The 25,430-nt window shown below is 34.5% G+C and overlaps 1 protein-coding gene across 6 annotated transcripts in view; it reads left to right on the forward strand.

Annotated features, from left to right (window-relative positions):
* The window catches only part of CNTNAP2 (contactin associated protein 2), a 1,014,544-nt gene that overhangs the window by 652,903 nt on the left and 336,211 nt on the right, over positions 1 to 25,430 (forward strand). For all 6 annotated transcript variants that reach the window (XM_086845653.1, XM_086845662.1, XM_086845669.1 and 3 more), the window contains one exon: positions 16,071 to 16,177. In XM_086845653.1, the coding sequence (XP_086701779.1) occupies positions 16,071 to 16,177 (107 nt within the window). The remainder of the gene's footprint in view (positions 1 to 16,070; positions 16,178 to 25,430) is intronic.

The following is a 25,430-nucleotide window of genomic DNA, read 5'->3' on the forward strand; positions in this document are numbered from 1 at the left end:
AATTCTAGGAAACGGGGGATTTTTTCTGAGCTTCTGGTTTTGATTGTTTGTAGCTCACTGGGAACCATGTATTCTTCTGTCTGTGGGGACTGTTGTTTTCTTGTAAACCACACCCAGTTTCGCATAGGAATTGGTAGCATTTTGTCCTCTTCCACTATAATTCAGGGACAGCTTATTTGTATAGCACTCCTATTTATAATATATATTGCTTAGAAATAATTTATCTTTGCAGCTGAGCAAATTGCAGTATAATTTCACTGCTCTTGCATAGACCTTTCTCTTGTTTATAACAGTGGTTTCTGAGTCGCAATCTCTCCAACATAAATAATGCATTAGTTCATAATTTAAATGTGACCTATCTTTGCAAGACTGGTGACTCACTATAAAGATCTTTTTGAGTAGCTTCAAAACTTCAAGCAGATTTTGGTAGCTGATTTATCTCTTCTGATCTGTAACATATTGTGAAGGTTTAGCTTTTATATGTTTGACAGTGCTGTGAGGACAAAAACTGCTAAGTCCCTTCGTATGAGAGAAAGTGGCTCACCAGAGAATCAGACTAACCTGGGCTCTGCTAGAATATCATGCTCTAAAATCAGGAGCCCAGCATTGTAGTTACAAGATAGGTTTTCTTTGGTGGAAAAGATGATTGACATAGTTCATTTCCACTTCTGTAGTCCTGGTGGTGTTGATTCTTACAGTCTGTAAAGTATCAAGATTTAAACCCCATTGTAAAAATAAACATTTTAAAACATGGAATTAAAGCCATTTCAGGGGCAAAGGATAAGAGCTGCACATTTTTTAAAATGTGTTTGTTATCAAATAACACCAGTAAGGTTATCCTACTTCTCTGCTGTCACTAAATAGGTATTTTTCACAGAGACCATATTGCACAAAAAGACAAGTGAAAGGAAGCTACATCCATTGCATCCTGTTACCACTTAAGAGCTCAAAATGAGACAGGGAATCTATGTGTCCAGTAACACTTTCTGGTTTGAAGGAAAGAATTTGCATCCATCTTTCCCCCAAACTGACATGTATAAAGGAAAAGAGGAAGATCAGTGAAAGATGAGCTAAATTTAGGGTAAACTCTGACTTTTTTGGAAGATATCATGACACTTGTTTTTTCTAGCACAATGTAAATCCAGTAAATCCAGGGCACGTACTTAAGGGCTTTCAAATTAACTGCATAGTGGCCCCACTAGCCCTCATGAAGAACCAAAAACATTCTGTGGATTACATTGCATTTATTCTATACCAAACCTTCACACTTTAAGTCTTACCTATACATCTATATATGAAATGGAAAGACAAAGAATGGTGTTTTCACGTAATGACATAATTTCTAAATGGATCGGTTTTTTTGTTATTCAGACATACATTAACTTGGTATTTGTGCAGTAACTGTATACAGGTGGAATTTTGTCAAGGCCTAAATAATACAAAATTCCTTCTTACTACATAGTTAAACATATTCTTCCACATTTGACTGGAAAAATATCTCTGAATGAATCAAGTAGCACAGTGACAGTGTAACACATTCTATTGAGAACATATGCAGTAGTATTCATCAGTAAAAGAAATGCACGTCTTGTAATCTTGAATTTTCTCCCTTTTTGGATAATTCCCATGCCATTTTTTAATTCTCAATAAGACATCAATTATTATGTTTTACACACCATCAAGAGTAGTAGAAATATGTTTTCCAAGTTTTCTAGGCTCAGTGCCAATTTTAGTTTGACCCTGTTGCCATTAAACACTACTATAAATACTCTATAAATGAGAGTACAATTATTCATTTTTCATATAACTTGAAGAAACACATTGTATATTTAAATATTAAGATGGAAATCACTGTTCCCAAATAAACAGCTAAGACTTTTAAGTGTCTTTCCATTTTTAGGGGAAAAGTCACTACGTCTTTTAAGTTATTCTAATAAGTTTATTGGAAGTATCACTAATAGTATTTTGAGAATGTGATTGTATTGTTTGGCAAGTTTGATGTGGCATCTGATACACTGGAAGAAAAAGTGACACAGGCTACCACTTTCACATCTGGTTCACTTTCCATTGTTCCTTATTTTTTCTTTTGAGGTATTAGAGAAATAAATATATTAAGTCATTAAATCTTAGTTTACTGTATTTCTGAGCTGAAGCTGTAAATTTCTTATCCAGGGGTGCTGGGCTCTATTAAACTATGACAAATTCTTCTTAGCTTGGTTTACAGAGCTTGGCCAAATCCCTGATTTCTAAGGTGAAGAGCCATCCACCAAAATCAACTTTTATGAAAGTCTAAGAATGAAGTACAGACTGTTTAGCAGATCTTAATTAATCTGATGCTATTATAAATAGAATTCATTTCATAATTTTACATGATAAACTATAAAAAATGTCTTCACTGTGTCAGTGTGTACAATTACTGTGTATAGCCTTGATTCCAGTGCTCCACATCTGAACACTGGAGAGAAAAAAATATCATCCCATAAAATACTGAAACATACAATTGTTACAAGGAAGATAATAAGAATTACTTTTTTTCAAAGTTGGAACATTTCCTTTTGCTTTGGACTGTTTTCTGAGTTATCTTTAAAAAAACAAACAAATGAACAAAGAGATGTTTTCCCTATTTGTCTTTTTAGCTTTGCTTTGCAGAATAGGATTCAGGTCCTTCTTTACCAAAAAACAGGATCCACAGACACCTCACAGGGAACCTGTCTCTTCTGGAAATGCTTTACAGGGTGACTGTGGATTCCACATGAGTCTCCCAAAGCTTTATTGACTTATTCCTGTTGGACCAATTTACATAAACTCTAGTTTAATTTCTCCAGATCAGATTTTTAAGTGCTGATTCATGGGTTTTGCTTTATTTCATGATCCAGAAACACTTTTTCTAACTACAGCAGAGCATTAGTACACAGGCTACAACCTAAGAATTAGCACTGTAAGGCTTATTTGTTCCTTCACTGCGAGGACATAAGTAAATTATGCATATCTGACATGAGTATAATCTACTCTTGATACCCTGTAGATGCAAACATTCAATGACATTATAAAATTTTGGGCTCCATAGAGGTTTTTATCATATTATTCAAGATTCTTTTTCTAACCAGAAATATTCATAGCAGTGAGAGGTAGAAAGAAGAGATGTGTATCTAAAGCAGACCTAAGGTAGCATACCAATTTGGCTGGTTTTGTAGGCAAAGTGGGGATAAAGGAGTTGTGTCCTTGCCTGTGGTTCCTGACCAGAGGTTACTGCAACTGGGACTTTTTGTTACAGCTCACCATATTTATTATTTTGTAAGTACAGGTCACCTTAATCATGACTGAACATCTGGGATACCCCTTCTCTGCATCAATCACTCTTACATTATCTGCTAAATGCAGATCTTCCAAAAAACAGGGAAAAGCTTCAAATCTCTCGATGTCAGCAATATGCAGTAAAAAAAGACTTGACCAGAGGAAGAAGTTGCTTCAGCATTTCTTTCCAATCTCTCATATACCAGGGAGATGAAGCAGTCAGAATTTTGGACATGCTTTTTATATTTTATATATAAAAAATTTTATATTTATATTAAGGGACAAGCACTAACTAAACAACACAAAGTTTTAGAAGAAAAATGTGTATCATATAGCTGGCATTTTGAAATAGTTGAACAATTAAAAGATATATCATTTTTGCAGCAGTGGCCATGGTAGCATTCTTCTTTTGTACATATGACACCACATCCCTTTGGCTATAAGGTAAATAGAAGACCTTATCAGATTTCCACAAATCAGCCAAAATACCTTGAGTTTAAAGAGAATAAGCATCAAAAAGAGAGAGAATTAGATGTTTTTCAGTGCCTGTACTCAAGTGCAAGTATCTTGACATGATGAGTTTATTATATTGTTTCATGCTTCCTAAAACAGTAATTTTATTGGCACTTGAGGTTACAGCAGTTCATCTCTTTCCTGTCCTTGGAGTCTGTGTTGCTTCTTTATTTTCTTGTTTTAAGCAGCTCTCCAAATTCTATTTTTCAAGTAGTTTGAAATACTTCCCCCAAAAGTGCTCACACTTGTGTTTAAACACCTTTTTTGACATTTTTTTTCTTCTGCCTCACTTTCTACAGTGTCTCTCAGTATCTGCTTTTCATTTTTCAGTTTAAATTCCTTTCTTAGCATTGATGCAGCCAATGGTGCACAACCAGTTTAGACTGCTCCCATATCAGATCTGCTGAATTTCAGGCTAGCTTTTTATTCCCAGTTCAGCTGTCAGTGCAGCTGTCAAAGTTGCAGAGGTTCTTTCAGTAGTTTTCTTGCATACTGCCCCACTCAATGGCTCCCAACCCATATTTCCCACAGGAAAACGTTTGGAAGTATACTTTCAATTTGAAACAGAGGGTTGGAAGGTATTATTACTTGGCTTGGCACAGTCCCATCCATATAGTGTATTTTACATCACATTTAAAAATGAAAAATTATTTTAAACTAAAAAAGACACTCTTCATTTTGAACATGTCAAATGATATGTTTCAAGAACTTCAACATGTTTTCCAACATTTCTCAAGTTGAGATATTAATCAAATATGGCCCTTTCCTCTGAAGAATCTGTTTCAAGAAGTGTCAAAGATTTAATCACAAAATGTCTGGAAAGTAAAAGCAAAATATTGTGTAGGGTTTTCTTCCTTATTTTCCTCTTCTATTTAAAGAAAATCCTCTAAAACTATCTACCAGCCTGTCCTTACTCTCCTGGAATACTAAGTGCGTGAACTACTCAGAACCAATGCTGGCAGTATGCTACTATTTCCATTCTAGCTTATGCTTTGTTTGCTGTATTACTGTAGTAAAATTTGTAACAGAAATAGAAACCCCTGAGAAATCAAAGCTTATAATAAACTGAAATACTGACAGACCCTGAACTATGGTTCCCAAATTGCAGTTCTTGAAATGCAGAAAAACAGAATCAGGGCCCTCTAAAATACTCCAAATTATAGTCTATCAATTGTTCTTTAGGACAATCACAAGCCTATTTTGGTAGAATAATAGAATCCCATCAATGAGCTATTTGTAACTAAAATTAGGCATACCAGGGTCGTGTCATTACATTTTTTACTGTCAAGTACATGTTATTAGAACTGTAGTATCCTCAGTTACATTTTCCTTAAAAACAATTTTGTTCTACACATGAATTGTTTTCTTGAAAGGACTTCCATTTACAGAAGCTTGAAATTGTCATCATTCTTGGAAAAAGCATGTGTATATGTTTATGCATATTGACTGTAGGTGTGAGAACAGAACTGCACCTATGTGAGTACACTCACACCTACTTATTACTTCAACAGGAAGCCTCCTGGCTCCAAAGCAGTTCATTGCACAAGTTCAAGGAAATAAATGAATTGTTTATTACTTACAGTACATATCTGTTTTCAGCAAATTGGAAATGAATTGAATAATAGGTTGTGAGCAGAGCACTGTATTAGTATATTTATCACAGAGCTGTGACCGCACTGCAGCAGAGCTGCAAATTCATTGGCACATCCTTGCTTTTCATGTCTTTAGACTACAACACTCATTATATTGCAATTTATAAAATGTTTTAGGGCTTGTATAAAAGAATAAAACACTGATGTGCACTAAGAACATAGATAAAAGACAGGGGCATAAGTCATTTTAACCTATATGCTTCATGTTTTAAACATGAAATTTTAGCTGAGCATATTGCTGTTTCTGGTAGATGGCAGAATTGCCAGAGTACAGCAAAAAAAGCAGATTGTGTAGATTTTAGCATATGTTCTATGTTAATTTGGAGGAGAATAGAGCAGTGCAGAAGATAACTCATTTCTGTGTTACTCTTTATTGCTATTGTTGTTCATGTTGACTGCTATGATAGGGAGGAGGAAATTCCATCATGACAACATGCTATACAAATATAAATTAAACCCTTTTTTCTGATCCAAAAATCTTGCAAAGTAAAAAGATGAGAAATGAGAATAGAGACAGGGGAAAGGGTTATGAGTGAAAATGCACATTACATTGCCTCTAACCAATGATGAAATATAATTAAGCTTGGTGACTCTACGGGTCAGCTCAGGGAGAGTGTTCTGTGTGAAGTAAATAATGTGTGAATGCTGTCTACATCTGATTCATTCATGATTGATCCAAGTCAAATTTAGATTAATGACTCAGAGAACCTAGTCTATATGTCCTTGCCAATATTGAGCAAACTAGGAGTTGGCAAGGATGTACTGCAAGAAAAGCATGCTGACCTCAGCTCCTCCTCTATAGTAGAGTAGGATAACTAAAGTTAGTTTGTTTTTGCTTACCAAGAAATAAGAAAGGTCTGAGTTTCTCTCAGAGGCAGGAGAAATTAGTGTCCTTGATTTATGTGCTCTGCTAGAGATTTAATAATGAAACTGGCATTTATACCAGTTGTCATTAATAAGTGCCTCAGAAAAAATTCACATTTGCTTCCATCCCACATTTGTTTTATTGCATAGATTGTGTGTCTTGCTTTACTGCCAAGATTATGTTTTTGTTTTGAAGGGGAAAACCTTCACTGCTCAGACAGAAGGTGTTTTCTACAACGCTTACAGAGCAAACTCTTCTGGTTGCATGGTTACTAGAATAATCCACTGGAATTGTTTATAATCTGAATGGTTATGCAAGATCCACAGTTTCTGTCAAGATATTTTGTCTTGTCTTAATCATATCATCAAATTAGTATTTGTAAGATAAATGGTTCCTGAGGGAAGCTTCCAGGTTTTCTCTATCACAGTGAAGAAAGTAGCCAGATTCCCAATAGTAATGATAGCAAAGAGTAAAATAATAATAATGATAATAATTTTTAAAAGGTGGTTTACTTTAATCAAATCAAAGTCAAAAGTTAGTAAAAGTAATAAGGTCATTTGTTGTAGTGATTTTTTTAAGGCTACCACTATTGTTTAGCATTTTTAAGCAAAGTCATTAAGGCACTGTGCACTTTGTAGCGTCAGCATCACTTTGGTAGTACCAAATCATGCTTTATTTCAAGTTTTCTTTATACTACAATACCATAGTAATTTCAATATGTTCAACTCAAAACCTACCAGTTACAAATACAACGCCATGTCATCATGTAGTCAGATTGATGCCAGATTGGTAAATTAGGATGCTTAGCCAAGACTGTACTTGTATCAATAGTAGTTGATGGCATCTGATAGCTTCACAATCATCAAGGTGATTCATATGCTCTGCATTTACCAAGCAAGAGATATTTAATGGGTTATGCTTTTTGCATATGATGCAGCAAAACTTTTTGTCACCTATTTGAAGATCAACATGAGATCATTGTTGTCCCTTATTAAGAGGCAGGCAATCAAAACAAGTAATGCAAAATATAAGATTCTCTATGTTGTGCACCAAGGAGTGGAGAAGTGTTGTAGCCAAAGGCTATGACAGCCCACATCCAGGTTTAATTGACACAGCAAGAGGCTTTTAATACAAAATCATCTATCAGTATTATACTCATCTTTATTACTCAGTAATTCTTTACATTATGGGAAGAAACATAAAGATTTCTAATTACCAGTTTCTTTATTCCCCAAAATATAAATTTAAATATAAATCTCATTTAAAACACAGCTCTATAAATTCTGTATTTGTGTGGTGATTCAATGCATGATCAGTTTTGTTTATTAGCAGGGAATATTGTAGTCACTGTTCTGTATTATATAGGCTGTTCACCGGTCCACATGCTCTGATAATCATGATCTTCTAAAAAATAAGAACAACTTTCTTCAAATATCTAACTTGGATTATAAAGTTGACATCATAAAATCTCAGGAGCTGTATTTAATTAAAACTGAAGAAAGAAGTAATAATAATTAACAAGACACCAAAGAATCTATTTTATGGTTTGTTCTCAAGCCCAGCCAGTATGTTCTACTTTACCTATTTGAAGTAGCAAAAGAGAGGTGATTAGATGACTACAAAACTAATCCTGTCAGATTTTGAATAGGGCAATACCTAGAAAGGTTTAAAAATTTCTTCAGAAACTTAGTAATTAAAACCCATGAGATTCTTCTGGAGAGTCTCAGTGCTTAACACATATTCTCGTATCCCCATGAGGTCTGAGCTGTGCCAACATGGCACAGCTAGATTAGTGAATAACTGCCACTCCTGCATGTTTGTTCAAATAATAAACACATTTTACGTCCAAAAATAATTGTTATACAAAGTAGCTTTCATCTGTTCTAAAAAGCCTTAACCTGGTTAAAGACTAGGCAAAGGTATTCACAAGGCAGTGGAAAAGGTTAAAAACAGACCCTTAGGAGATAAATAATATTTCATAGCTGGCTTTTATAAAAGTTTATTCTTCATTTTGTTTGAACTCATTTAAATGGCTTGAGATAGATGCAAATGTTCTTATTCACACCAGCTGAAGACCTAAGAGTTTTCTGACTAAAACACTGTGCAACAGAAATTTTTGGTTTTATCCAGCCAGATTAGTTAATCTTATGAATTTCTGGGTTTATCCTCTACCTCTGTAAGATCATCACAGCACACTCTAGCTTGCAGCTTTTTGGACCAGACACAGCCTATTGGCCAATTACACCCACTTTATCCTGATGTTCCCACTCCCTGCCCTGCCCCCTCCATAGAAGAGAGACACTACCTAAGAGCTGCTAAATACACCATTTCCTCCTGTTTCTACTCTAGGAAGAGCTGGTCTCCTGCTGTCATGAAGCTGGTAGGAACTGACAGAAGGGATTCCAGAGCTGTAAAATTCCCTCTTGTTAACTGCTGCTGTGGAATCATCCTTCTCTGCTTTGTTTCAGCAGAAGTGGCAACATTTAGAGTTGGATAAAAGTAGTTTTTCAGTCATCAAGACACCATTGAGCCTAGGTTATTCGTAACATACAGGTACAGGAAATTGTCTACAACAAATGCAGAAAAATGGCTTATCCAGCTCCTGCAATTGCTAAAGTGGAACCATCATGACATGATTCTAAGAAACTAATTTGTGAAGTGCTCTGAAAATTAAGAATAGTAGAAAAGAAAGGGAAAATTAGTCTCTACATTGTTGTGCACAGAATAAAAACTGCATAAATCCAAGAGGACAATTTTATCCCAATGTGTTAACTGGGGTACTTTATCCTTTAAGTTCTCCATTAATCATTCTAATGCAAACAGTTTAGCATGGAACCTTACAGATCTTAAGATAACACAAAAAAAACTGTTTCACAACCTTTATTGGGAATATGGCATAAAGGAATTTTTCTTTATCAAATGCCACTGTATATTTTAAAATTAATTTTTCCTTTGTAAATCACAGTCTTTAAAAATGCCAAGAATTTATTTTTTTTTTAATCTCATGACAGAACAAGTTTGATAGTGTCCACCAAAGAAACATGAAGGCCCTGTATTGCTGTAAGTGACAAAGAAAAGATAGATACCTCTTGATTCAGGTTTATTTACTTCTGCCATTGTTGATTATATGCATGTGTGCACAATTAGCTTAGAAGTCAGCAGCAAATTAAACTAGTTTGGGAATTATTGTGAATCTAAGTTAATTTTACAGTCCCTTCCATCTGCCCTTTGTGTTGCTTGTGTAGGAGTTCCAAATCCTGTTGCTGAAAATCTCAAGGTCACTTTAAGTGCTTGTTACCTTGTAAGAAACTAGAAATAATCTTACAGGCAGATCTTCTGGTTTTAAAAACATGGACTCTCTATGGAATGGTTAATTTTAACCTAATGTTGGTAAAGTAGGATAACAATAACACTGTGTCCTTGATTGGGTTATCTTATTTTCAGTATGCTTTTACCATGATGAGTGCAATGTCTTCTATTGCATTAAAGAGCAACGTCACTGCAAACAGATACATATGTTTAGAATGTTTTTGTGATTTGGTTACCAGTTTAGAGAATGTCTTTTAAAGTAAACAAACATCTTCAGTGCTTCAAGTTACCAGCTTAAAGCATTTACTGCTCAAAAAAATTATTATGCTCAAAATAAATATTTCCTTGTATGTTATTTTATAGATGTAATCTTTTATGTCATGGTCTCGAGCAGTCAGGCAATCCTGAAGAATAAAAATTTTTAAGTTTTTATAATGTTTTAATAGTCTAATAGTTTGTGGGTGTGAATAAAGGTAAATGGTAACAGAACAGCACACTAAAAAGGACAGCAGCATGCATTTTGAAGGATCTTTGCAAAAAATGGTGATAAAAAATATGGATTTGAAGGATAGGTCTGGAGGTGTTAAAAAGGACAACTAGTGGGAAAATACTGGAAAACCACTCAAAACAAGCTGATTGTGGTTAGCTCTGAGACAGAAAAATGAACAAAAAAGCAGAACAGAAGCAATTTGGGAGAGAAATGAGAGGTGAGGTGTGAGCATGAGGAAGATTAGATAGGGATTTGATGATGAGAAGGAAAAGATTGAATTTCATGTTAAGCATAATTCAGCCTGGGTTATTTTCCTTTGTGAAAAGCCTTTAACATTTTGTTCTGCTCAACAGAAATTCTCATGCTGTCATTATCACTGTCGCATTTGAGTCCTTTTCACTACATTAGTAGGCAGTACACGTCAAATATTTTGTTTTGTGTGTGTGTTCCTTTTGACCTCTCGGGTGGAGGAGTAGTTGCACAGGTGAATGTTTTGTTTTGGTGATTTCTTGGCTTGACTGTTCCACATGTATATATAAAGAGCATTGGTTTAGGTTGTATCTAAACACAAACTGTTTTTTGCACTTATGCTAGCAATAGAAAGGGAAGAAGGAAAGGAAAAGGCAGTGAAATTAAGGAAAGGTCTGTGTTTTACAGAAGAGAATTGTGAGATTTTTGATGGTTCTTTAGTACTGAGGGACTTTATTTAACAGGCTGCATGCGGCCGTATGAACATTTGCCTTTCTGCACAAAAGAACTTTTTTTCTTTTTGCTCAAATGATTTCTAAACCTAAAAATTGGAGTCAAATACTATATATACTTTGGGCACAATATGTCTAGGCAAGCTAGTTAATGTTTTAAATAACCCTGCCCTGAGGAATATTGTCCTCTAAAAAGACTGAGGCAGTGGTCTGTTGACTTACAGAGGATAAATAGCACATTTACAACATTAAGAAAACATAATCACATAATGAGAAAAAAGAGATTGAAAGAAATGCTTTCTGTTTCTTCTGGAATATGAAAATATCCAGATTAGAATGGTGTCTGGAGAGATCTCTGAGCTCATTCTCCTGCCTTCAGGCAGACCCAAACATACTTAAGTATCTCCTGATGTATGTTGAGTTGTTTCTGAAAATACTTTCTATCACTAATGAACCTCATTGCATCTTTGCCCTTCCCCTGCAGACATTTCTAACAGTTTGTAACCTTCCTGTTTCCAAGAACTTTTTGTGCAATTGAAAATCAGTTAGTGCTCATTGCTGCTGAATAGACTGTGAGGATTTCTCCATGGGTCTGATATCACTCTCCTGCTTTTACTAACATTATTACATACCTTTGCTTTGTCTTCCCTTTCTTTTCTTTCTTGCTGTCAATAGTATGTTGGGCTCATTTAGGACCACTGTACCACATGTGAAACAAATCAAACATAAAACCACAAAAAATCTCCAAATAAACAAATACAAAGGAAAAAACCAAACCAACCAACCAAACCCAACAAACCACACCAAACAAAACCCACCAAACAGCAACAAAAAAACCCAAACAAATTTAAAAAAAGCTCCTGATTTTGTCTTATGAGATGACATAACCTGATGTAATTTAACAAATAGAAAAATCCAGATTACCAGACACCTATTAATCTGCCTTTAGTAGTTTTGTTACATTTTTGAGGAAAATAAGGAGTTACCTTGAAGTTAATGCAAGGTAGAATAGAATGCAGCAGATGCTCATCTGCATTAACTTGATCTCCTTCTCTGATAGAGCACAGTACTTTTGGTCTCAGACAGGAGAAAAATGATAGATCTATTTTGCCAGATGTCAGTAAAATATTTGATATATTGCAATGATGGAAATTATTAGCTAACCCAGGGAAGATGGAGTTTGAGAGAGGAATTGCAAAGAAAGTTGTGAACTGTCAAATGGAATTGCCTCCCAATTTATTCTGATGGGCTAATGACTGGCTGGGAGATGAGAGAGTTCCTCAGAGATGAGTGCCAGAGAAAATCCTGTTTAATGCTTCAGCCTTGGCTCAAAATTAGGAATAAATTCATGAAACATGCTGATGATCCAGCTTCAGCCTAGAAAAATAACCTGAATGATTTGAATGACACAACAGAAGTTACAGTACAGAATAATGCTCTTGAAAACAGTAGCAAGATTTTATGTATGCTATGGAAGTCATTGATTGGAAGTAATTAAAAGAAGTAGAATGGGAATTTAGTGAAGGTCTTTAATGTGTTGAGCAATCTCAGGATGACTTTGAGCCACTATTCTTTGGTAGTCAGCAAAATGATGAGCAAAAATATACTTATATTAAGCAAAAATATAATATAATATAATATAATATAATATAATATAATATAATATAATATAATATAATATAATATAATATAATATAATATAATATAATAGAATAGAATATAATAAATATAATTAATATAATGTAATGTAATATAATATAATGCAAAATAATTTCATTAAACAAATCTGAAATTTTTATGAAATCAAAAATCACCAGACACTTATAAGACCTCCTGTAGAACACTCAGCACAATGCAAGTGCAAACAGGAGCAGAGTTACAGGGAGGAACTATGGAAAATATATTTTCCAACAGGAGACTTTATCTCACAAAATTACAGACTAAAAGTTATGATTGCTCTCTGCCAAGTATTGAGATGTAAATCCAAAGATAAAACAAACACTCTTTGATAAACAAAAGTTTCCAAATAAAATACGAAACCAAACAACATCTGTAAATTCTCTATGGATAAATTTTGGGGTGGAAAATAAAAGACAGTATATCATACTTGAAGGGATGAAGTTCTAGACTTGCCTTTCAGGAGGAGCCATAGAGCAAAGTTCTCAAAATGGAGTCTGCAACATTTTGCAAGTTCTTGAAATATAGGTGTCCACAATGGGAGGAGACACGACTTGGTGATGAGGAACTTGCAGCTCTGTTTTGTGGTGGTTTCTAACTTCAGAGCCTGGTTTAGTAGGGAAGTGCTGTTTCGAAGGTTTGTTTTGTTTTATTTTGTTTCTTATGCAATGAACCCTTATTCCTAAAGGAGAAGAAATAACTGAATTGCTTAGAAACATATTCTTTTAATAAAAATAATCTTCAAATCATGTATGCACTGAATTTTTGGGATTTTGAGTGTATAAACTTTGAGTGTCTACTAAATGATGAGCATAAGGTAGATAAATGAAATTATTGTATGTGCTCAAAATACAAATTTCTTAGCCAGATATTTCCATATTGAAAATTGTAGATTATTTTCATTCTATAGAAAGAAAGTGTTTGAAAGAATACAGTGATAAATGTTATTCTTTATGATATTGTTTACTGAAGTCAGTCAGTTTTTTTGTAATTTCTACATTCTGGTTATATATAATTTCCTGTAAGCTCCATTATGGTGGGTAAGGTTTGTCCAAAGTATGGACTGATGAACACCAGATTATGTTACAGAAGTTTGCTAATGGATTTAATAGAAAATAAATCTTATAATTCTATCTGATAAAAGAAAAGAGGGTGAAGGGAGAACATCAGGAAATGATCTTATAATCTGATTTAAACTTCAGTGTACACTAACATTAAAATATTGTTTACTCCATTTTTTTGAAATACATCATCTTTAAAACAGCAAAAATCAGATGAGTAAAAAAGAAATTTTGCAAACGCAGATCCAACCATCTACTGAAAGCCATTACACTAATCCAACCATCATACTGGAAGCATAAAATTAACATCAAGGAGTTTGCTGAATATCTCTGTTTTTATGACTTACTACGCTCCATTAAATGATACAGATAAATATCTAGTTTTCATCTCTCCAAAGATTAAGTCATTTACCTCAGTTATATAGTCAGTAATGCAGTCTCTTTACTAGTTATGTTGTAATAAAAGTAAGTTATACTGCACTAAAATGTGAAACTAGTTGCAAGCATTATGTATGAGAGTTCATATAAATAGCTGGTAAAATTCACATAGAAAAATGTTTGGTTTGGTCATTGGAAAATTACTTTTCAAGTAATGTATGTTCAAATGTAAATGAAGAAGAAAATACATAAAAAGAAGTTATTTTGAAAAGCTGGAAAAAATACAAAACCATATACAGATTTAGGAACTTTTCTAGTTATTTACAGCCTTGAATAAAGTGGGTTTTTTGAGATTATTTGCAAAATGTCATTGCTCTTTGCTTTCCCTACTCTTGTACCCAGAAGCTATGGATTCCTGTAAATTGTTAATTGTTTGTATGTTCAGAAATGTGCTATTATAGGGTCTCATTTTTCTTCTGCGGTGTTGAGAACACAACTGAATAGCAGTAATCAGCTCTATCTGTTCATTTAACTTGCCACACTTATAAAACTAAATGAATTAATTTAAACCATGCTGAAGACATAATTTATTGAACTGGGATAATTGCCTCAGGTAATTTCACTGTATTTTACCATGAAAAGAAGATTTTTAAATGTTTTTTTTCTTGCTTTAGAAGAGCATTTCTTTAAGAACTATTTTTAGCCACACCAGTATTTTCTGATCTTTTTGGAAAAGAATGGATAGCCTTGAGTTCTACAGAGTATAAGACATCTATATTCTGTATATTTTGGTGTATGTGTACTGGCATGCACAAAACAAAAAATCATTTCTAAATGAGAATACACACTATTCAATTCTCCAATGCATGTTGTGGCAAAAATTATTCTTGGTTGTTGAGCCAGGCATGCCAATGCTGTTAACTGGAAATTGAGGGAATAAAGAGACTGTAAGCTTATGGAGGAATGACTCAGATCCTCTAGTTTCAATAAGCAAAGCTTTCCTTGTATGTTATTCATGAGAGTATAGTTAACTGTCACAGGAATATGATGAACTTCTGATTTATCTTAGAGATAAGAATACTTATTTCTTAATGCATTACTGAAAGGAATCTCTCTGTTTAATAGGGGGCCTCCTAGTTTTAGTTTTTAATTTCATAATAAAAAAATATAGATTTGGCAAAAAAAAAGTCATGAAAGGAAAACTCCTTTGTTTCTTGATCAAAAAAGCAGAGTCTGTACTGATTGTAAGTAATTTAATAATAACAAAAAAATGTTTTTGAAATGGTATTTCAAAGCCCTATCAAGGAAATGAAGTTTAATAATTTCATAGGTGAATGTAAATGGCAATTCCTATTTTTTACTAAATTTGATAGAAGAGTAGCTGGCCAAACTCAAATCTTTGAAATCACATTTAGATAATATTTCAAAAAAAATAATATATGTTCTGCTATAACTTTGGGGTTTTGCTGTTCCACTTTTTCTTTTGCATTCCTTCCACTCTCCAGCAACAGTGTAGCTGGATAAGAAAAGCAGGTGTGTGGGGGAAAGGAGAGCAACCCTTGCCACAAATGCCTGTTAAGAGAAAAGACACAACTGTTATAACAAAGGCTATCTATATATAGTTAGTTTTAATGATGCAGCTTTATTAATTTCCTTCCATCCTAGCCAGCAGGCAACCTGGCTCCATTTTATCCCATTGCTGGCAAGAGAAAGATGAAGAGCAAGCCAGTAGTATTTCGTTTTTAACATCCAGTCAGCTGTTGGCCTTTGTCACTCCTTGAGGCGTGACACCACCTGCACAGCAGGAGGAGGTGTGACTTGTGATGCTCTTTTTGTTTTGAAAGCTGAGTACCAGTCATAAGTTGCTTAGAACCCTGATTTATGATCATGAATCTATTCCACCTTTAATGTGCTTTTTTACTGTTTGTAAAAGGACTTCAGCAAAGCCCTCTTGAATCCTTTATGCAGTTGCATGTTCCAATATAAATTCTGTTAATACACCTAAAATAGCAAGGATTGATTACTGGACAATGACATGATACACTGCTTGTGTAGCTCAAAATCTTGCTCTGTGTAAATCTTGATGCTCATTTTGGTTTCTCTTTCTGTCTTTGCATCTGCTCCTGACAGGTGTGTGCCCAATCACTGTGAACACGATGGGAAATGCACCCAGACGTGGGACAGCTTCAAGTGCACTTGTGATGGAACAAGTTACAGTGGTGCCACTTGTCATAACTGTAAGCTACCCTGCAGTTTCAAAATTTTAATGGAGTAGGGAAGTCTCTCGTGTCTTTTCATTGAGACAAAAAAAAAAATCCTTCTTTCTTTCTGGTTGTTAAAGATCCTCAAGCCTCTTTTGAAAGAAGGTGTTGGCTTAATCACTTTTTTACATTACCTGCATCATGATGAATTTATACAGCACTGAACTGCACCATGCTGCACACTGAAGCAGTTCAACAGCAGCTGGGTGTACTGAGCAAACGCGTTCTCAGAAATTGAACACAAGATACAATTTCAAATGGAAACAGTGAATCTGCCCTGAAATGTTGGGGAGAGCTGCTGACTGCTGCTTGAGATGCTGGTTCAGGTTGCTAATCCCAAAGGGTGTTTATACCCTGATTATCAACCAGTTTAAAATCTAATTATTTGCTCTGTGGTAATGAGTTTCTGAAATAAGAGTATTTCTTATGAGCTCCATGTGCCCTACACTATAAAAGCACAGAAAGAAGGAAAAGGTACTGTTGGCCTTTTATAGGTCCCGAACAATGCATGCTGAATCAGTGGCATGTGTCTTCTATTCCTCCCCTCATTTACTAAAAAAGTGGGATTTTAATCTCCAAAAATACCTAGGACACAGAGAAAATATATCCAGTCTTTACTTTTTTTCACTTCTTCCTTTTGCCAATAATCTCCTAATACTGAGAAGAGAGTAAAAATACTTTTGAACAAGCTATTAGTTTAAATTGAAGCCAGGATTTAGAGAAATACAAGTTTATATTACTTTATGATTTACCTTAAATACAGATATGTATAACTTTACAAAGATAATTGCAGATTATTTTCAGTTTTAACCAAAAATCCCAAATTAATGAGAACGTTTTTGACTATTCACGATTGTCTGAATTAAAACAAAACCCTAATTTATGGTTAAATATTATATAAATCTAAGAGGGGATATATTTTATGTAATAGCTATTAATACATTGAGTGGCAAAGTTCTCTGTGATCTAGCTGTTGAAGCTGTAAAACTTTACGAGTTAAATAGCATATTAATTTTGATTAAAGAGAAATATTTAAGGTACCAATGCCTTTAGGAGCGATTGCATGGCAGTCCTTCTCCCACCAAGAGGGAATGTGCTCAGTGATGGCATGGTTGCATCTAACTTTAAAAAAGAAAACACACTTGTATCTCTCTGTGCTCTGCTGTGGTGTGTGCAGACCAGCTTTTAGAACATAGCTGAACATAGTTATTCTTGAGTTGTTCTTCTTGAGTTCCAAAGAGAAGTAGCAAGGACAAACAGAAGCCATCACTTTTCTGAAATCACATTGATTACAAAGGGAAGAAATACTAATCCAAGGAGATGTGACATTTTTCTTAATAAGATGTTCACCTGTCTTTTATGTGTAAAACAGTGCAATAAGGCAAGTAAAAAGCATTGCTGAACTGCAGTACCAAAATAGGGATTTGGAGTATATTGTCCTGTCTTTATGGTATGGATAAAGTGTATGGGGTTACTTACACTCTCCAGGTCATTTGGAGACACATTGTTCAAGAACTTTTATTTTTCTAGTTCAGGCAAAGTTTCTAACTTAGATGTATAAGCTTTAATTTTGTTACATTTTTTCATTTAAAAAACATAATTTTTGGTTTTACCATGTGCTGCTGTACTTTAGAGGTCTTCTTTCTTACAAAAAAAGGTTGAGCAGAAAGTTATTCACTTGATAGATATCCTGTCGGAATGTGTGAAATCCTATGCCTTTCTAGAGTATTGAAGTTAATGGCACAAAAATGAGCAAAAAATAAAAATCAGCATCAAGATACAGACTGAGACAACCTTAACTCTTCCTTTATTGAGCAGGCAGTAGCTGTCAGTTTTTACAGGAGCATGTTCCAGATACAGCTGCAAATAATGATGGGATTTGTTGAAGCTTGCCAGAGGTTGTAGTCACGCTGCCCTGCAGCTCTGCTGGGCTGATGCTGACCCTACTGTCCTTTCCTACTTGTGCAGTGTGTACGTGTATGCTCAGACAAACTTAGTGTGCTGCCTTTTGCTTTTGAATTCTAAAGTTTGTGGCAGTAGCAGCATGAAAGGTATGCTAGGGAAGGAGGGAAGTTGGAACCATAACTGGTGTGTGGTATAAAAATAGCTGTAAGCAATTTTCAACAGCACTGCAGATTGCATGAAAAATATAGCAGATGTCATGATTCTGTGGAGCTGAAAAGTATTTAAGTGCACATAGCACTTGTTCAGTACCATTTTACTTAAAGATAATATTATTTTGCAAAGCAAATTGCCTTATCTGTCACAGTAAAATATGTTTTTCTTTTGTCATTGTGTGCTTTTGTGGAGGGTATAACAGCATTTCTCAAAGAGGTTGAAGTCAAGACTGTGTTAGTGGGGATTGTAACTCTGTAGCTGATGATTTTAATGAGTCTGAGTTATGCTGAACTAAAAGGAACAAGATAATTCTGTGTTACTGAAAGTTTTTTTCAGTGAATTGATTTTGCTTTGGTCAGGTAATTCAACACTTTCCTGAGCTTTTGACCTGAAACAAGGCAAATCTTTGCAGCCTTGACTGGATTTCAGATTGCAGTTTTAGTTTCCTTTGAAGTTGAAATTCAAAGACAAACTCAAGGGATGAACTCCTTGAAGTGAAACAGAGAAAAAGGTTTGCATGAAAACCATATGAATCAAAATGACTTTGTTTCACACAGGTCTGGCTGTAATATATGATAGTGAAAACAAGTTAGTTTAGAGATGCAGAGAAATATGCATTCTGGGGCTGAGACATAGTGGAGACTACAAACCAGAAATAAATAGCTAGAGAAAAAAAAGTTCCAAATAAATAAATCTGAAATGAAAACTTTAATTCTTATTATTTCTCCAACTGTGTACACTTGTTTTCTATTTTAAGATTATGAAATAATTTCCTTTTTGGAATATGACACTCTTGCAGGAAGGTTCTTCACCTTTCAGAGATACACTAGAATCTCCAAGCTCTGTGTTCACTATCTTGTTATTTCTTTCAGCTAAGGGATATTCATGCTCAAAGAAATGCTGTGGCCTGGCAAAATCAGACTAGAGTATTGATTTTACCATTAGGCAAGACTGAAAGATAAATGAATGTATTTACTCAAAAATAATGATTTACAGTGATGCAACATTTACAAAATTATTTAAAAATTAATTGAGTTATAATTAACAACAAGTATCATCCTTACTAGCTTTATTGTATCATCTATATTTTAAACCCTGACTAATTAATTTTACAGCCTACCAGAGGCTGGCTCACTCCTGCAGAGTTTTTAGAGTGATATTTTCTAGAGTTTATTAGTAAATGGCTCCTGAAACCTTTCAAACAGGAACTCATTTTTCTGATTACATCTTATCTCCATCACTTTACACCATCACTTTACAGTTGATTTATCTAGCTTTATGCTCTAATAGTCTTCCTTCTGTTTACAGCTTCTTTAAAACAGGGTGGTATAATTTTTAAAATTGTGTATTGGTATAACTAATGATTATTCAAGCTTCTTGTTCTGAGATTTTTTTTTTGTAATGTAGGTCAAGGCTCACTTTCTCTAGAATCTGCATTTAAGATAAACGCTAGAAAGAACTTACAGAGTTTACTATGATGGTGATGTATCTACCTTCCACTTCCTGCATAAACTTCATTAGATTTAGGAAAAAGCCAGAAGCACTTTATTTGGTATTTGCCTTCTCCTAATGATTTTCAGAAACAAAAATACTCATTTCGTACTTAAAAGAGTAATCTTAATGGTCATAGAATCATAGAATGGTTTGGGTTGGGAAAGACCACAAAGATCATCTAGTTCCAACCCCTGTGCCCTAGGGTTTCACTAGACAAAGTTGCTCAGAGCCCTTCCAGCCTAGTCTTGAACACCTCCAGGGAAGGGACATCCACAGCTTCTCTGGGAAACCTGACAACTCTCACAACCCTCACAGCAAAGAATTTGTTCCTAGTATCCAATTGAAGCCTGCCCTCTTTCAGTTCAAAACCATTCCCCTTTTCTTGATACTACATGCTCTTGTAAAAAGTCCCTCTACAGCTCCCTTGTAGGCTCCTTAGGGGACTGGAAGTTGTTATAAGATCTCTCCAGAGCATTCTCATATGAAAGACAAGTTCTTCTTCTTGTCCCAATTATTTTTCTTTTATTTCACCTTCAGACACTGTCCTTGCTTTTACAGCTGTACAGATTCCTTCAAAAGTATCAGACAGGAAAAGGTTTTCTTAAAAACCTTCATTTAGTCAGTCCATAGGAGGGAGTAGCATCCATATCACATGTGTTCACTGTTAGTTTTGTAAGACAGTGGGAGAAGCACAACTTTGTGCACTCCTGTCCCTATAAGAGGCACTAATTGCATCAGAATATACAGAGAATGCAATTCTTCTGAGAAAGAACATTTGGGATTTTTACATTTTTAGAATTGGTGGTTTGCTGTCAGTTTTTTCAAAAAGAATATTGGAAGCAATGCAGTGGTTCTTAATTTTCATAGAAGGGAATTTGACCTCTGAATTCTCTGTCTTCTCACAGCTTGTTGGGAATAAATGTTACCCTATATTTTGGAACCTGATTCAAAGTTAATGATGCATAGAACTTCTCTTGAAATGATAAATATATTAAATGTCACTGGAGTTTCACGAGCACTGATATTTTTCCAAGGAATATTGGCTATCTCCCTGAAACAAAATATTGCTTTAATAATGAGTTTAATATTTTCTAGAAACACACTTTGAGTAAGAAACATTGTAGAAGCAGTGATAATTCTCATTGCTGGCTATTATCAAAATTAATAGTTGGCAACACAAATTTAACCTGCATAGGCTCTGATCTTCAGCAAAACTTCCATCAGTTAGTTTGTAACATCTGATTTTCCTGTATTTCTATAAAAAAGAAAGCAACTAGAACACTGGACTTTATACATTTGGAGTCTAGATAGGAAAGAAGATCATAGCAGTGGTGTTCTCCTGTCAGAAATTTGGGAAATAGTGACAAAATAAATATATAATTTGGCAAAACAATGCACTGAAATTTACTTCAGGGAAAAGAAAAAAATGAACTGCATCATTTTTTAGTCATTTCAAACAAGAAGAGCATGGGTTTCCATTTCACTGGAGGCTGGAGGAATTATGAGAATAACATTGTTATCTTTGTGATAGAAAACTGATTTATTAGAAAAAGTAGATGCCTTGCTGTTTCACAAGCATATTAAAGCATTCTTTTATAGGAAAAATACAGTAAATACCTCTGTGGTCAGAAATTGTGATACATGAGATATTCTTGTGAAAGGGTGTTCTGATACAAAGACAGGAAGTTTGTTGCTTTTTAATACACCTGAAGAGGAAGATACAGCCTAGTCAGAAATGCCCTATATTTTGAGAAGACTTGGCATAAAACTGTCTCCTCTTCAGTTGTCCTGTGGGCATTTATGTGCAGGGATGTTACAAACTATCACCTTGACGTTTCTGAATCTTTGCCAGTGAAGCTTGATTTTTTAGTTATTTAGTTTAGCAACATTTTTGCTTAAACAAATGTTGGATTCCAGAATTGGCCCTTTTGCAGAAAGCAGAATAGGGATATATGCTACAGATTTGGGGATGTGCAAGTAGCTGATTTTAGTGAGATTTAGCACAAGTCCTTTACCCATATGACTCAACAGATCACACAAGCCTGAACGATTTCCCAAATGAAGAATTTCTATTAGTAAAGTTGTCGAAAGACAACACCAGACAACATAGAACAGAACAAAAACATACAAAACATACAAACACATGAAACAACAGGACATTCTGGGCTGAGTTTCTGCAGTGGAAAGCTGATATTTAAGGCATGCAGTGGGACTCCACAATGCTGATTTGACTTGTTCATGGCAGATAGATTGAATTATGTGAAAGGAAGAGTTAAAAATAATACCTGGAAGCCAAGCTCCTTACTTTTAAGAACATGAAAGAGGGATTTTCAGTAGGGTAAAATCTGAGTTGCTCCCATTCCCCCCTCCTCATGTGTTGGGTGTAAGTTGCCTCATTTTGTCTGAGGAAGGACAGCAGCTGTGAGATACAGTCATGAGAATGAGGAGCTTTGCAGGGAGGGGAACTGTGAAGTTACTCTGTTTAATGTGAGGTTGAAGAAATGATAGGAATTATTTTGGCAGAGCTGCTTGGTTTGGGAAGACTGGGGCCAGAGGAAATATTTATGAAAGAAACACTGGGCACAGTGATAAGAAAAGGGTTATCAGTTCTTTTAGCTCTGATATTAAACTGTTTTGTACTAGATGCTGTGAGAAAAGGGAATATAGTTCCTCACCCTACCACCTCATCCTCTTGTGAGCTGGTGTTTGAGTGTCCCTGATGAAGCCTATGGTTTTTTGAATAGCTCTTCTGAGTGCCTGATTTAAGACTTACTTGAGACCAGAGTCTAAGTAAAGTTGTTTCCAGGAGGTGAATAATTCCACATTCAAAACTCAGCAGTACAGATGAGTGAGCAATGCTGATCTCAGAAAAATAGGGCGTGAAAAATAAGTTACAATTTCTGAAATCTCTCGAAAGAGGCTTGTGTTTTCTTCTGCTCACAGTGTCCTGAGAAAGAACTTTCAAATACTGACTGTTCTCTGTCAGTTATGTCACTATCAGTTTATTTTTCTCCTCCTCTTGCACACTCTGTATCTGAAGTAATCAAATGTTCAAATTTGATACATGCTCTGCAATACCTTGTTTCTCAGATGTTTGTTTCCTTTGAGACTAGAGATTCTCAAAGCCTGTTTATAAAGACTTTTGTTTACAGTGGTTTATTAAAAGGATTGTATAATTAATATGCTACCTTTCTAAGGAGGCTAATTTTTTTTTCAATAATGTTTTTCAAAGAAATTGTCATTGTAATTTATAATTTTCCTTGTGGATTAATATTTTATTTATTATGTGTTTTCAAAGGATTTAACATAATGCATGTCTTTTCAAATGTAAAAGATTCTATTAAATTACCTCCTTTATTAAAATGTAGTTTTAAAACAAGACTGAAGTTGTTGGTTTAGTCTTCTTTAGCAATTTTTAATGTGTAACATATAAGCCCAAAATTGTTGTATTTTTCATCTATTCCTGTAAAACTGAAAAAGATAAGCTTTTTACTCTGTTATTTTTATTTTTTTTTCTAGTTTGAGGATGTTTCAGTTTTTACATTTTGAAATCCAATATTTGTTTAAAAATCAGATTGTTCTTAGTTTCAGTGTTATAAACTATAGTTCTACTACTGATTTATTATCGGCTGAGCTGAGTTGCTCTTCACCAGGTGTTTATGAAATGCAGAATGTGTAATAAATTGGTAGCAACTTGCATTTTTATTGTAAATAAATGGATGTGGTCTTTGTTCAGGCCAGAAAGGGCTGCAGTTGCAATATGTGCAAAAGCACCTGGAGTATTTGATGAAAGTAAAGTGGAGAAAATTAACATTAGGATGCGAAGCAGAATATGAATAATCAACCAACAGTAATTATGCTGAAACTAAAAAATCAGCTGGAAATAACTCTACCAAGTGAAGTTTGAAAGAGCCTGTAAGGGCTGAAACTGGACTTCAGCTTTTAGCTGTTTGTATAGTTGAGTTGTTTATGTATAGCTCTACATTAGAATTAAGTGCCATGAGTTTTGAAGCTAAATTTCTACCAGGTGGGGTCAAGTGGAAAAACAGTAGAACAGTAAAGAACAGTGGAGTCAGGGTCTAACTCAGAGCATTTTCTTGATTCAGTTGTAACTAACTCTTGTAAAATTACCTAAGTAACATTCCTGAATTGCATCCTGCATTTGGGAAAACTTGGGTATTAGCTGAGTTTTTTGCAGGCTACTGTAACCGTTCTCTATTCTCATTCACAATGCACAACCAAATACTGTTTCCAAGGGACAGATAAAAGGGAACATGTAATTAACAATAGATAACTTTAAAGCAGCTCATTTATACCATAAAATCAAAGCCAAAATTAATTCACAGCCTGAAAAGAACTCTGCAAATAAAGACTTCAAAATTAATTAGCTTTTTCTTAAACTTTTCCATTAAGACAACCTAACACATTGCATACTTCGCTGTTAATGCTTTTTTGCAATTAAAGTTTTTTAAGGTGCTTATATTAAAATCCCATTGACAGCCATTAGACAGAAAAAACATGTTTTGAAGTCACTCTAATCCTGTTTTCTCAGATGTGAGAGAATGAAGTTAATGCAAATATCAACTGTTAAAGATGTACCATAGTCAAAGCAATGAGAATTTCTTCATATATGCATGCATATTTTCATCTGTCCACATGAAATTGTTCTTTAAAAAGATTTTTAGCTATTCAAAACAGAGGAACATAATGGGTATAATTAGGCTTGCTGTTCAAAGATACTATGCACCAATGGATAACCAGATATTATCCAGTGTTTGTAGAAATTTTATGTATATCACATAGTGCAGATAGATTTGATAAATTCTGCCTTTACAATGAATTTTCCAATGTAGGAAAAAAATGTTTGAAGGCTGAATGATCAATCTAATAGGACTGTGGATTGAGGAAAAAAAAATAGTTAAATTGAATGAAACCCCAAGACACTTCCTGTGCATTCTAGATCATATTTTGTTTTAATAACTAGTATAGCAATGTTTATAAGAGTAATTGTATGGTTACTGCAGTAAATAACCGTAAAGAATAATTACTGTCAGCTCTCTTATGATACTTCCATGTGAATGATATGTATTCCAGATGGTGGGGGTTCTCATTCAGTTTGGTTCTTGTTTATGGACACTCCCTTTCTTGAACGTCATTGTAATATTTCTTTCACTATTCTGCAGCATAAATGTATTACACCTATATACACCTTCCTTAGGAATCAAATTACTACATTAACCCTTTTCTTTCAGAGGTAAGAGCTGTTATGCTTCTTTGTACTTCTGTTCCAGAAGGGTTTGGAGTTTTTCTCCTTCCCAATGTGCTGTAATTTAAATGGGAGATAAAACAGGGAAAGTTTTAGGACCAAAATCTGTTAGCAAATTATGGAGTCATGCTCCATAACTATAGCTTTAAAATTTCACCTTATGTAGGACAGACAGTATTTATCTTGGCTGGACAAGTCTCTTAGCAGAAGTGATGGCAGGTTATTGGAATTCTTTAAATATTTTACTGAAGCCAGAGGAATCATTATGTTTACATAACTTTACAAAAACTTGGAAATCACTACTGTTTCATAAATACAGTTTGCTAATATTAGTAAAACTACTGAAATATG

The sequence above is a fragment of the Cyanistes caeruleus genome, chromosome 1, assembly GCF_971803275.1.
Source record: "Cyanistes caeruleus chromosome 1, bCyaCae1.hap1.1, whole genome shotgun sequence".
Taxonomy (NCBI): domain Eukaryota; kingdom Metazoa; phylum Chordata; class Aves; order Passeriformes; family Paridae; genus Cyanistes; species Cyanistes caeruleus.